We start from the raw sequence: 15,140 nt of genomic DNA, 5'->3' as shown, positions 1-15,140 counted from the left end.
TCAGATGCTAGTCAAGGAATTTCTGATAATAACAGTGCTCCCAAAGAGAATTTTATATTTTTGAGGCTAAAATTGCACTTATTCTAAATATTTGTGGAAATTTTAGTGTGAGAGAATGTGCAGGAATGAGTAAGTAAACCACTTGGTAGTTGGGGTTGTTGGACAGCGAAACGCAGAAATGCAGACTTAGTCATCTATATTTAAAATAGTACAGAAAGATTTTGAAATGATGTTCATTTTTGGAAACTATTATTTAGAAATACTTTGTAATTCAATTAATAAATATGGATATTTTTAAAGTTATGAAAATAGCATGGGTAAATATACTCCGCAGATCTATATGGATTTAATTCAAACTCTTTTAAATAAACAGTACCTCATCAGTTTCTGGTGTAGCAGTAACTTTATTTCAACGGAATGAGAATTCTTTGTCATTAATTTCTGTCAGGTTAAGCATACCTAATTTACTTTATAACCCTATTCTTAAATTTATGGTTTGTGTTTTTAGTCATAGGAGATGTTTTGGGGGCTTAACAGGGGAAATCAATTAAGGGTTTCAAAGCAGTACCCAGTGCTACGTTTCAACACTGTGTTCCCAGTCGAGGCCACTAGATGGCAGGACAACATCGTTTAACATTTACAGATCAATTTAAGTAGGAGATGGCATTTTTTTCCCCCTGTACGGAACAATTCAGAGAGTTAAATCCCTTTTCCTTCGCTTTTTTTAAAAAAAGAATAAGCCAATAATCTTTTGAATTGTCTTTTAATAAAATGTATAAGCCATGTAATTATGATCACAAAACAGAGCATTTATTTGTTAGAAGCAGCTTTTTAATTCCAAGGCATGGAAAGTGTTTTACAAAGCAGGAATGACACAATGACAACTGAGTGATGAGGGACCTTTTTTAGTAATTGAGATTTATTTCCTTTTCTGTAGGCAGTTAATGTGTTATGTTATTACCTATAGAGAATGTGATTCATGATGCCATTTCCCCCCTCCCCCTAACCCCCCCCCGCTTTTGCTAATCAAATTGGAAATCTAGCAGCTTTAGGTTGAATCCAACCATTTATTGTGCAGCCTGTCTTGTTATGTTGTCCTATATATTCTTGTCTTCTGTCAATTATGAGCTCAGGGAGTAGATTCTAATTGAGAGTGCATGTTAAATAGCATGGTGTATTTGAAAGTGACTGTGGTGTACTAGCCAAATTATACAGATATGAACATTGTCTTGGGAGAGCAATCCTTACTTTTAATGCAAAGCAGAACAGTTGTGATTTCATTGTAGTTTATTTTTCTCTATCAACAGAATTTAAAAAGCTACTCTATTTTGAATATTATCTGTTTGGGAACCAAAATCAGAAATGTAGTTTATCAGAACCTAACTTTCTATCTCTATCCTTTCTCTTATAAGAAGTCCATCAGACTTAGCATACCCAATATGAAATGGTACAGTCTCTTAAGTCTGAAGGAAAACTGAGAGTTTGGGTGGCACTTGTGGATTTGATTACACCTGAGGCATAGTCATTTATACAGGAGACTTACTCATTCTTCCTTTGGCGTTCACCTCACTGAAGAATTTTACAAATTCAATTTTGAATGAAAATATTTTATTTGAAATTAATTGCATCTAGCAATAACTCTGCTGTAGTGATTAGCAAACTTTGTCTGTAAGGGAACAGATAGATAGTAAATAATTTAGGCTTTGTGGACTATAAAGTGTCTTTTGCAAATGCCCAATTCCTCTGTTACGGCTGGCGTAAAAGCAATCACAGACACTAGGTAAAGGAAAGAGCGAGGCCATGGTCCAATACAACTTTATTTACAAAAATAGGTTGCCAGTCAGATTTGACCCAAGGGCCATAGTTTTCTGGCCCCTGATTTATTCTGTCACTAATCTGTCATATTACACAGAAAAAGTTTTAGTTTATTTTTAGTCATTGAGGAGAAAGGAATCTAATACCCTTTATTTAACTCACTTAAGACAACCCCAGCAAGATGTGTGGACTAATGAAGAGATAGTATGCTAGTAGTGAAGTTCAACAAATTGATCTTTACCTTGGATCTATTCTTAACTAACGAGGTCATTTTGTGCTAGCCAGTCATCCTCTCTGGACACATTAAAAAGAAGCTAGGCAAGAATGTCCTTTTCTTTTTCTAATATTATGTCAGTTTGGACATTCCTTTTCTTAGGTGAACAAGGTAATTAGTACTGCTCCAATTCCTAGAGTGTGTAATCTTGGATCATTATTAGATTTTTCAAGGAAAATTCCTGAATTCATATTATCATAAAAACAGAAGTACACATTTACGTAGGAGCCTGGCTTAATATAAGACTCCCTTACCTTCTTAGTCTTGGATTGTAGTCTGGCATGTATGAATTTTGAATGGATATGTGTTTTGACTTCTCTATATGTATTCTCAGAATCCTGGACTTTAAACACTATATGTAATTTAAAATTTGCTGTTGATCAAAATGTTTTAGGACGTATTTTTTTTTTTTTTCACCTGACTCAGCAAAGTGAAAGTAAATGTTTGGTGTGCCTCCTGATTTCTGATGGAATCTATTTCCTGATGAAATTTCTGAATATAATGGAGAGCTGAAGACGATGCATTCTTAATAGACTAAGCTATATTTGGAAAACTAATGCTTCTCACTCTATTTTTTAAAATTTAATTTGGTTGAGATGTTGTTTTGCTGTTTATACATTGCTCAATCTAGAAAGGAATTATGAAGCTGGATAAATGCAACAATTCTTGAGATTCCAGATTGGGTCATTCAAGGGAAATGACTATGCGATGTGATGGGCTGCTGCATTTTCATTTGAACCCAAGAATGGCAGGGCCTGAGCCTGACCTAAGAAAGTGGGGTCTGGAGATAAGCAGTTGATATCAACTCCACTCAGAATTTTAAAATGTCTCTCTGCATTTTCCTTGTCCAGACCTGATACAGCTCATCTTTTTGTCTAAAAGAGCAGTTTCTTTTGTATTGTTATAGTTTTTTTGGAGACCTTGAGTAGAAAAGTAAGGTAATTTAATGGTCCTTATTATTTAATGAGTTGGAATTAATTTGCAACATTAGCTCTTAAATGTGTTTTAAGTGAGGTCAGTTAAAACAGGGATGTGGCCATGTATGGAGGTTAGGAGCATTTTGGCTATGACATTAGTACAATTTCTCCTTGAGGTCTTTTGAAAAAAATGATATTATTTATAATAGTCCTAGTTCACTTGAACATGATGTGTGATCTTAGATGCATTTAAGGAAAAACTAAAATTTTAGAAATCACTAGAATAATGAAATAGGTTTCAAAAAGTTCCAAAGGGCATACTTGCCTTTGAAACCTCCTTTTGACTATAGGGTAAAAAAAGGGGAGGAAGAACGTGGAGCTCCTTCTCCATGTGAACTTGCTTACATTTCATTAAGTATTTCTCGGTCGTAATCGGTTCACAGAACTGAACTGTTTCAATTTTAAAACATAGTGTTTTATAAATATCAGGAATAAATTTCCCTTAAGAGTGATGTCTGGTAATGAAAAAGTGAGAACAAAATTTTTATGAAACAAAGTATAGTAAACCTACAAACATCCTTCTCAAGTCCTTTGGCTGAAACATTGAGATGTTACACAGCTCAACCCAATGATGGTGATAATACTTGCTGTTTATATAACACCAGTGTTCTGAGGAGCTAAATTGACTTCACAGATATTGTATAATGAAAGCTCACACCACGGCCTGGTAGAGGAAAGTAGGTGCTTCCATTTTATTAGAGAGGAAAATAAGAAGAAATGTGAAATGCCTTATGTACATTTTCATAGTAGGCCAGAAACAGAACCTTCTGGATTTCTTCATCATTTCTTGTTTAGAAAAATGAATTCCTTTCTATGACAATAAATATTTATTTGCAATAGAAGTACTAATAGGACTATGCTTTAGTGGCTGATAGAATATAGTAAGGGACAGATTCTCCCCGTCCCCCACTAAGTTTACCATCTAAATAAGACAAACAAGACAAGACATGAAAATACAGAGCACTGGAGTATAATTTGCACTGCTGAGAAATAGTTGGCTCCTGGTTTCAATTTCTTCTCTTGAAGTCACATACATATTTCATCCTTTGCATATTTTGGCAATGTATCCAGTTAAGAGTTATAAAGCTATTTAATTTGTTTTTTGGTAAAGTATTTTATGTCTGGGTAATGGATTTGTACATCAGTTGCAGCCTGTAACATGGCTAAGTGTTCTGATTGACAGAACACCCACGTTCAGACTTGTTTATTTTTTGATAAGGAAAATGCCAGCTAACTTAGTCCATATGTGCTCTTCAACAGGATGAGGCTTATTCACATGTAATGGACACTCATTTAAAAATAAAATGACAAGGATTATGAGAACAGTAATACATATGAAAATTAGGTTTTTTCCCTTTCCTCTTTTCACTTAAGAATCTTAGTTTAAGCCAACTTTATTTATCTATATCTCTATATTATACCTATCTATCTATCCATCTCTCTCTCTGTATATTAAATTAACAACCCCATTACTTACACTTTTCACTAAGGATGTTTTATTCTTATTTGAAGGAATAGCAATTTTAAAATATTGACAGTTTGAAAAATACAGCAATGCTAAACAAATATATAAAATGTTCCATTCATATAATAATGATATTAGAAATCTTGTGATTCAAACAAACCAGCACTGGATTCAGAAATTACTATAAAACGTATTTCTTAATTTGTGGAAGAAAATTGAAACACAAGTGTCTTCTGATGTCCTCTCCGTGACACACTCTACATAATTGCTTTTGTTGAGAGCTTGTTAGTCCTTTGTCAAAAAAAAAAAAAAAAAAAAAGGAATCTGAGCATTGTCAAGAACTGTGAAGGTTCTGAGAGTTACCCTACTTGTAAGTTAACAAGTTAGCTTGCTAACATTTCATGAATACTGGCAGAGGACATGAGACACCTGGGTCAGAAACAAAGGACTTCTTTATTTACAGCAAAGCAAACAATAGGAGCTGCATGTCTGAGCTAGTTCTCCGGGCCTGTAGAGTCCCCCAGGGGTGATGGGGTGTGGCCCAAGGAATCACTGTGCACAGCATCAGAGCTTGGAACCCTTGGCTTGGGGAAACTAAATCTTTTATAATGTGCAGTAAACAAACCTACTTGACCTTTTCCTAGAAGGGAGAGATTATTTTTATTATACTGGACAATAAGTAAACCTGCCCTCTCCTCCGGAGGGAGATACATCTCTATTGCCCAAGGCTGTTTGTTTTTCAAATATCATTGAAAAGATAGCCTGGAAATAAAGGACGGTTCTGCTGGTTACAAATTGTGCAGAAATTCAAGACACCCACAGAGAGTTATCTCCCAGGAAGCTTTTTCATTAATGTTTCATATTATGATGCAAATTTGACATTTCTGGTTCTAATGTGAGAATTAGTTACTATGGATGTAATCAAGTATTTCAAATTTGGTGGTTTATCTCTTGACTAGAAATAGGAAAAAAGTGGTCGGGATGCATTATTAATATGTTAGTATCAAGAGAAATTAAAGGATCTGGACATGTGTATGCTGTCCCACTACTACAGAAATTGTGTTAGTGTCCCAGCACGCAGCAGGTGATCCAAAAGTTTTATTAGGTGAATGTATTCTGAAAAATATGACAATTAGGCTAATGTGAAAAATCATGTCCCATAATGGTTTCTGTAGAATAAGTGATGTCTAAAATGAATCCGAATTTGATACAAGTTGGTGAGTGGTGTACAAGGACTACATGTGAATGCAGAAAATGATAGTGACAAAAGTAATGATACATAATAACTTCATTTAGTATCTTGACCTTCTTGTAAGGAATTCAAGAGACTCATGAGCATCATATTATTTCATTTTACTTCAATCTGAACAATACAGATGTAATTACATACCTATTAGAGAAGTAGCTATTATGATACTATATAGTTTTACTTAGAAAAATAAATCATAATTATAGTTGTTATGCTAAATGTGAATTAATTTAAACCTAAGGTTTTATTGCAGCAAATAACTACAGTAATTGATATAAATACAGTAATATAGTTTTAATATTTTAGCACCTTTCTATGAGATTAAAATATTCATATTTTACAAAAGAGGAACAACCAACATGATAATATAATTAGGTCCTTAAAAAATTTTACCTTTTAAAATTTGCTGTTTGTGACATATAAAAATATGCTAATGTAAATTATAAGCTGTAAGTAATCCCCAACTGATGTCTTAAAATATTACCGATAACTTACCTTTAAGTATTGTGTTTTCCCATCCCATTCTGTCCCATCCCACTGCCTCCTTTAAGACCCCACCCTCAAGAAATTTGCACATTCCTACTACTAAGCAAGGGTTAACATTCTTTCCAAGTTTTTATTTGTCAGGTTCTTCCACTGAAGAGTGTTTTCTCTTTCTTTATTCATTTATTTGTTTCTGGAATTGTGCTAAGGATAAAATATTCAAAGGCGAGACAGACATGTCCTCGTTCTTAGGGAGTGCTCAGTTTGGCAGGTCATTATGATGGTTTGGGACATGCTGTCGGACTGTTGACATTAGACAAGAATGTGTGCGTTGCTATAGTATCCGAGATTTGTTAGCAGGATCTCATTCCACTAGAGCACATGTGTTTTTCTAGACTCTTTGGCGATCTTGGAGAAAGTCAGGGATGAAATAACAGATTGCCTTCAAATGCCTCCGTCCAGCTCTGAGTTTTATTGGCACTTGCATATTCCTCTGTTTATTTCATTAAGTGAAATCTGTTTCTCTTACGTCCTGTGCAGAACGTGAAGGATGATGGACAGCATGTGTGGCGACTCAAGCACTTTAACAAACCTGCCTACTGCAATCTTTGTCTGAACATGCTGATTGGTGTGGGGAAGCAGGGCCTCTGCTGTTCCTGTGAGTATACTTGCTTTGCCTGGATGTCATCGCCTCCAGTGAGGAAAGGTTGATTTCATGGAATAGTCCTATTTGTAGATGGAGACCTAAGAAATCATTCTGACCTCCCTGTACCTAGGATTTATGTTTCCCTGCAGTATGTTCCTAAATGTTTAGGTCACTCTAGCTTTAACTTTCTTCAGTTTTAGGAAACTCTCCCTTTGGAAAAGAGTTAAGGGCATTTGCCAATTCATCAGCCATTTTCTTTCCATTGTAGTTTGACTTACATATGATTCCCATTTTTTTCTGGGATAATTATAAAAAAAACCCACCGGTTTCTCATATTTGTATTTTACTCGTATTTGTCCTTTAATTTTCAAGTTAGCCACTTTATTCACATTGTCTTCCTATAATGAGCCAATTCTTTTAGGTCTTTTAAGAAACAATTAGATTAATTGATTATTAATTTGCATTCAAATTAAGAATACAAACCAATCTTACACCTCACGCACATGATTTTTAATGCTATCATGAGGAAAACCTTCCTGTATAGTTAATGGATATTGGAACCTGAAGGATTGCCATCTCATGAGTTGTGGCCACTATTTCCACTTCAGTACACTTATCTTTGCAATTTTCATTGTATTCCATTGAGTGAGTACTGCCCACTAGAATTTTCTGGTGGAATATATAACAATTAATTTATAAAAATCACCTAAGTATTTTTAAATAAACAAAATGTTACATTCTCTAATGCCCCTGTTAAAACAAGGGATACTGTGTCCTCCTCATTAAAGTATGACATTCTCTTGGTCCAGCAATTTGTCCATCCATTTCCTTTTCTGCTCTCTATGGAGTTACTGAAAATATCAAGTTTATTAAACACAGCCCATTTTTGTGCATTTATATTAAATCTAATTTCTTATTTGGCTTCCATACAGTATATGGTTTTCCAATACTATTTTTAGGCGGCAGTGTCTTTGGTAGTATATCTGAGAATTGATTTCCTTTCACATGTATTCTTTGACATTAAAAACCATGTTTTAGTGATATCAATTAACCACATTTAAGTGATATTAATAAGTTTATATGAAATTGTAATATGTCACTTCAGAGGGCAGTTTCTGGTGGCCACATTTGAAAAGCTAGTTATGCTAGGACATTCTTTATGTACAAAGGAAGTAATTTGTTTTTCAAGTCTTGTTATTTTTAAAGTAAAGGGTTTTTCATGGTAGATTCTATGGATGGGAGCATATGAAACAAAATGGTAACTCAAATAATGTGAGTGATGTCATATGGAGAGTGAGAATTTTGTTCACAAATTGTAACTGACCAGTGTGGCAAATGCATTACTCAACATTATCACCAATATGGGAAAGAAGAAAAAGTCTGGCTTCTTTCTCAATGTGACCAAAGGAAATCACAATGTGGATATTTTGGAACAGTTTTACTATATGACTATTATGTAGATTTTAGTATTTTAGTAAAAATATTAGTATTTTTCATTCTAATTCTATGTAGTGGTTTGTTTTTGTTTTATTGAGAGGGATGCATGGTCATTTTTTCTTTAGTTTTTGTTCTATTTATTTATACATTTTCAGAAAAGGTTGTTCCTTTTGGACAAACAGTACCATGATGGCAAATGAGGGATAAACTTATACTGAAGGCCTGGCATGTGTGATGAAATCTACTCTCTGGAAATGGACTAATCAGCCATTTAAGGTTTAGATAAATCAATAGAGAAAGTAGCATAAACTCATGGGCTTTTATTTCCATGCCCTCCAGCTGCTCTCATGCCTATACTTTGTAAAATATAGATCTCTTCCTTCTAGCAAATGACACCAAGCCATTTGGCAGTCATCAATTTGTCTTTAATATTTCTGTCATCTGGGAATTATTGTGAAAAATTTGAGTGAGGCCTGATTTAATTAAGCATTTCCTGCTATGCCGTGATAGAGGAGTCTTGGTTTTTCACATGCATAATATTTCCTGTACTAATTGGCCTTTTGTATTCCATGGTAAAAACAGTCAACTTAGACTTTTTCTTGATGTAGCTGATTGGATTGATTAGGGAGCAGTGGATATGAAATGAGGTTCTGTTAATGTCATTCTTTCCCTATAAAATTGCAATCAGGACCAGGATTAGCTCTGAATGGGTGTACATGTTTCTTTTCAGTTTGCAAGTATACAGTCCATGAGCGCTGTGTGGCTAGAGCACCTCCTTCTTGCATCAAGACCTATGTGAAGTCCAAGAAGAACACTGATGTAAGTGTGTGGCTCTGCTTACTTTCTTAGGGTGGTGGTTATAGATGCCTCTTCTTATCAAAGTGCTCTTGTTCTACTCTAGGTCATGCATCATTACTGGGTTGAAGGTAACTGCCCAACCAAGTGTGATAAGTGCCACAAAACGGTTAAATGTTACCAGGGCCTGACAGGACTGCATTGTGTTTGGTGTCAGATCACAGTGAGTAACATCGGAAAACAAATCTCTAGCATTCACTCACAATGGAGACTGTGTATCCCATACTTTCCAAGAGTTTTATCCGGGATGATCGTGCTGAATTTTAGACTAAGCATAAAACCATATATCTCCCAAAGGGATAAGGGTCGAAGTCAGATTTGTCCTCACAGAATCCAGAGTTTTAGAGCTAGTGACAACCTTAGAGATTATACCATTATGCAGATTCCACCTATGTTCCACAGAGCTCTAGGAGGTACCAGGAAGGTAATGAGAAGCCATGGCTAGGGGTGGGCGATGCATGTAGGACACAGTCTGAGTAGAATTCAGCTCTCCCTCCATCCCTAATGCTATTTTGGAAGAAATTTCTATTTTACATGTTGTAAATTTATTTTAATCACAGAATCTATGGGCTTACAAAGGGTAGACAGATGAATAATGTGGTCCAAAGATCTCATTATACAGTGAAGACACTAAGACCAAGAAAAAGACAGCAAATTGTCGTTGACCACATGGCTAGGTAGACATGCAAGTAGGTCCATATTTCAGTTCTTGATCCTTTTAAGAACTTATTTTGCCCTTCCTCACAACATGTTGTTGCCTTGCTCCTTCACTTATATCATAATTTGAGGTATAAGATTTTACATATGGTATTTACATATAGTGTTTATAGATGTAAACTCTAGTCATTATAATGATATTGACAATTGAGAAAGAAGAGGTAAATTGGTCTTTTTCTGGGAAATTTTAGGACTCTGCCTGATTTGCATAATTATCAATGCCTGTTTCAAATAACTTCCGGAATAAATGCAGTTGTTAGATGGTAATGCTAGAGTTTTGTGTTTAATTTCTGGAAATTAATTAGAATGTCATTTTTATAATAGAGTACAAAAATATTTAGGGGATTGTTTCCCCTCCCACACACACACGTTAATTTTGTTTTGTTTTTCCAGCTAGTGTATGAGCCCTCCTGTTGTAGGAGAAATTGTTCTTGCTTTTGTGGGATTAAAACAGTAGGGAGCAGTGTTTCAGCTAAGTACATTTTTCTGTAGTGCCCCTCAACCCCATACCCCACAAACCATTTACAATTTTTCTTAAACACACATATGCATACACACAGGATAATGAGAGAAACAAACTGTGACTTGCATTTCAAAAATACGATTACATACTTTTTTTTAAATGAACACATTTTCTGCAATCATTTTCAGCTATTACTTGGTTAAATTACATTTACAGTTGAAATTTCCTCAGTTATGAAAGAGTTTTGTTTTTTGAAGTGTTTGGTTATTATAATAAAATGTCTGACAATGATTTAAACTACACATATGGATTACTTAAACTTGTTGAGTCCTCAGTTTTAAGAAGACCACAACTGTTTAATTTTTTAGAAAATTTGTATACATTATGTAATATTAGTTTTTTTTGCTAAGTATCTATAAAAATATGTAGTTTTTGTTTCAATCTTGTAGAAGCCTGTTTCCCTTACTTTCCCCATATAGTGCATATTTCCTTAGTTCTGTCTTTAACATAAGCTGAATTTGGAGAATATCAGAATTTATTTCTCGTTTGTATTTCAAGTTATTTTCCCATTCTTCGTAAATTTCAAGTGTAATGTCTTAGGTTTATTATTTTTCTTTTCTTTTTTTATTTCTTAAAAAATTTATGTGTTTTTAAGATTTTATTTATTTATTTGACAGAGAGAGAGACAGCGAGAGAGGGAACACAAGCCGGGGGAGTGGGAGAGGGAGAAGCAGGCTTCCCGCATAGCAGGGAGCCCAATGCCGGGCTCGATCCCAGGACCCTGGGATCCTGACCTGAGCCGAAGGCAGACACTTAATGACTGAGCCACCCAGGCACCCTAAAAATTAATGTATTTTAAATGTGTAATCATTTTGAATACTCTAAAAATATGCATTACTGTCTCTCCTAATACAAAGGCTTGTGAGCTTCTAGAATTTTCATTTGACTGATCTCTTTCTTTCCTTTTTTAATCTCCATGAAATATGTCTTCTGCCCTTTCAAGTCTATGGAAATGACTCTCCTTGAAGTTACCATTGCTAGTAGTCTGCTATTGATATTCAAGGAATCTTTAGATTCTTTTCTTGTTTATATTCCATTTTGTTTTCCTAGTTTTCTTTCTTACGTTTTAATGTTCCTCTTGTCTGTAATTCCATAAATCTACATTGCTACCTCTTTCTGACATTGCTACTTATCAGTTGTACATTTATATTTGATCTTAATCTTGGCCCCAGCCTTGTAACAAATTGGGCCTCCCTGGGGCACCTGGGTGGCTCAGTCAGTTAAGCATCCAACTCTTGGTTTTGGCTCAGGTCATGATCTCAGCATCATAGAATCAAGCCCTGCATTGGGTTCCTCACTCAGCACGAAGTGTGCTTGTCTCTCTCCTTCTGCTTCTCCGCCCCACACTTTCTCTCAAATAAATAAATAAAATTTTGGAAAAAGAAAGAAATTGGGCCTCTCTTTTGTAGGAAAAAGGGTGTTGCCTCTGAATAAACTATACTTTTAAAAATCTCAGGATTTCATGCCCAAATTAATTCAGACAACATGCCCCTAACATCTTATTCTTAAGTAAAGATCAATGTGTAAATGAAGATGATTCTATTTGTCACTATAGCAGAGCACAGCATAAACTGCAAATGTCTTTAAATCCTTTGGTTCTGCTGAGGAAACAAGGGAGCACTGAGAGGTTTAAGGAAGAGTAAAAAAAATATATATATATATATATATATACATATATATATATATGGCTGCCAATTTACTAAGCTCTGAGAAGTCCAGAGTCTTCTGGTGAGCCTTGGCCTTATTTTTCACAAACTATGATCTCTAGAGGTCCTATGGGTATTTGGTTCTCGAAACAAGACTTGCATAATTTTTTTTTGAAGTTCTCATATTTCCAGAAGAATATGTAGCCTTCTTCAAAGTAAGTTCATTCTCTATGCACTTTTGGATTTTTAACTGTAAGCCATTTTAAGGACACATTCATTAATTTAATGATTTTGTACCTAGGTTAAACAAAATATATTTACCCCAGAATATTTATATATTTAGTATAACCTATACTTTCTTCTTGAACCATTATGGAAGATTTTAGCGTAAGGTTGATCTGTTCTTGACCCCAGTGTTTTCCTACTACTACTACTGATTGCCTTTAAACAGACTGAATCTCTTTTCTCATGTCCTCATGCTTCCCAGAAAGTACTATTAATATAGCAAATATCTAGCAGAAGTTGAGAAAGAGATGGGCTCTGGCACCAGCAATGCTAAGCTTTAGGAAGACCTATCTGAATGGAGTCTATACGAAATAGATTGCAAAGAGAAACAAAAAGAATGAAACTTGGCTTCATTTCACAAGTTTCCCCAAGGCTATTGCTTTCTTTTATGTATTATTTTTGGAAATGGGTTGAGTCTTATAAGTCAGGCTGACCAGATTCTTAACATGTTCACTGTCCAACAATTAAGATAGTAGTTGTTTAATCTTGGACCAGGCAGTTTCCTAAGTTGTAAAATGGAGTTAACAATACCTATATTACAGGATTGTTATAAGAATTAAATGAGTTAAAAAAAATCTGTGTAGGTGTGTTTAGGGCAAGACCTCACACATAATAAGTATTCAGTAATTGACAATTATTATTGTAGTGAAAACTGGGTAAAATACCACAGGGGCACAAAATCCAACCCCTGGCTCACAGAAGGCGCTCCATGAATATTACTCATGCCCTTTCTCTTTCACCTCTGGAAGGATCTAGTTGCCCAGTCTAAGTCAGAATAGAATAGCATCTGCATATTCTAAAATCATCCAGAACCATGTGGTCCTGAATCTCACTAAATCTTAGACTAAGCGGATTTATTTATATTCACAAAAAGCAAGTATTCCAGCTTTCTCTCTTCTATCAGACATGGTATCATCATGCTTGCAGTCATTGGAAATAAAGTTAGAAGTCAATTTCTTTTATTCTTGTCTTTCACCTTTCTCTCATATATTCAACCTATCACTGAGCCTTGACATTTTCTCCTTAAAATATCTCTCTCGGATTTTAATTTTTGTAGCCATCATTCACAGCCCAAGTGCAAACTCTTAGCACCTCTTAACTAGATTAGAGTCAGAGTCTCTTGGCTTATCTCCCTAACAGAAGGTACTTTTCCTATAATGCAGGCTGCAAACCACCTCCAGAATCATCTTCTGAAAATACTAGTTTGTTATCATATGCCACCTTCAGCACCCTATAATAGTTCTGTGATAATAAATGCAGCCCTCACTTCCTCCTACCCGACCTGGTTTTCAGTTCCTCAAATATCAGACCCAAACCTAAGCACATGACGTATATGTTATTCCTTTCTACACACAGCCCCTGCTGTAGCTGTGAAGAGCTATTGGCCGTCCCTTGGACAGCCACGCTTCCCCCTTACCTGTTACTTTTCTGACTCTATCCCCTTGAGTGTACCCCCCTTCAATTCTAACTACACCTGAAAAACCAAATTAAGTTCTGTATCTGCCTTGAAATTTTCCTTGACACTAAGAGTTCTCTTTTTTTGAATACTTTCTGTACTTTTATTCCATACCAGAAAGAAAGACTAAATGCTCTCCAGAGGTTTCATGTCTGCATATTAAGGTTGTGAACGCTTTTAGATTACAATGTGATCGAGCTCCTGGTCAAAAATACACATTTTTTCCTCATCACCTAAAATGCTTGACAGAGTATGGAGCTTAGAGGAGGTCCTTGATAAGTTCACTTTATTTTTTTTTTAAAGATTTTATTTATTTATTTGAGAGAGAGAATGAGATAGAGAGAGCATGAGAGGGGGGAGGGTCAGAGGGAGAAGCAGACTCCCTGCTGAGCAGGGAGCCGGATCAGCCGCTTAACCAACTGAGCCACTCAGGCGCCCCGATAAGTTCACTTTAATGACTGATATATTTGTCTTCTTAATGTTAAATATTGAATTTTAAATGCACGTCTTAAATTCTGTTTTTTTTTAGAAGATCATCCTGTAATACCTAAATCTGTACCAGGCATACAAGTAGGTTTAGACAAATATTAAATATAAGAACTCATTTTAACACCGTCTTTTTAGTCAGCACTTGTGGCTTCTTGAAATGATACTAATTTGCCATCTTGTAGATATGAAGTTAAGCTCTTAGGAAACTGAGTTTTATATCCTGTTGCAAATCTAACCACTTAAAAAAATAAAAACAGAAAACTCCTAAGAAGACTGTGAACTACCTTCTAGCATTTATGCAACCATTTTCTTGTGTTTTATAATTCAATCAGCCAGGCTAAATATCTTCATTAGTTCTCTTTTCCTTCTCTTGCTTACGTTCTCTGTTCCTAAGATCCCACTGTGAATATGAGTTCATTTCTGCTGAGAGTGTATTTCCTTGACATTCTATTTAAAACAAGTTGTAATTTGCTCCTGGTTGTAGTAAAATGTCCCTGGTGAGGTAGGACTCAGCAAGATAGGAGGGTGATATATTTCATTTAAACCTGACGAAAGAAAGCCTACTATGGCTATGAATTTTTTACTTTTGGTATCATGTAGGGCTACTCCTTTATTAAAATATTAAGTTATGAATAGCAGCGTTTAAAGGTTTCCAGTGCCTTTCTAATAGGAACATTTATGCTTTAGCAAATGTCTGCATTAAAGCAGCACCCTGATTTTGCAAAATGTTAGAAACAAAAGAATGTATAAGCCAACAATGTTCCTTTAAATCAGGTCACTTAGTTTTCTTTAGAAGAATGACTTCTGTGTCTTATTTTCCTAC

At 35.1% G+C, this 15,140-nt stretch overlaps 1 protein-coding gene across 6 annotated transcripts in view; it reads left to right on the top strand.

Moving 5' to 3' along the window:
- Positions 1 to 15,140, top strand: part of DGKB (diacylglycerol kinase beta) — a 638,091-nt gene that overhangs the window by 140,382 nt on the left and 482,569 nt on the right. For all 6 annotated transcript variants that reach the window (XM_028119240.2, XM_028119224.2, XM_028119215.2 and 3 more), the window contains 3 exons: positions 6,804 to 6,921; positions 9,077 to 9,165; positions 9,248 to 9,364. In XM_028119240.2, coding sequence (XP_027975041.1) covers positions 6,804 to 6,921; positions 9,077 to 9,165; positions 9,248 to 9,364 — 324 coding nt within the window. The remainder of the gene's footprint in view (positions 1 to 6,803; positions 6,922 to 9,076; positions 9,166 to 9,247; positions 9,365 to 15,140) is intronic.

This window comes from Eumetopias jubatus, unplaced genomic scaffold (assembly GCF_037043125.1).
Source record: "Eumetopias jubatus isolate StellerSeaLion01/CBP00866 unplaced genomic scaffold, mEumJub1_p1.0 scaffold_14, whole genome shotgun sequence".
Taxonomy (NCBI): Eukaryota; Metazoa; Chordata; class Mammalia; order Carnivora; family Otariidae; genus Eumetopias; species Eumetopias jubatus.
The sequence above is the reverse complement of the archived record's forward strand: the minus strand, read 5'-3'. Positions and strand labels throughout refer to the sequence as shown.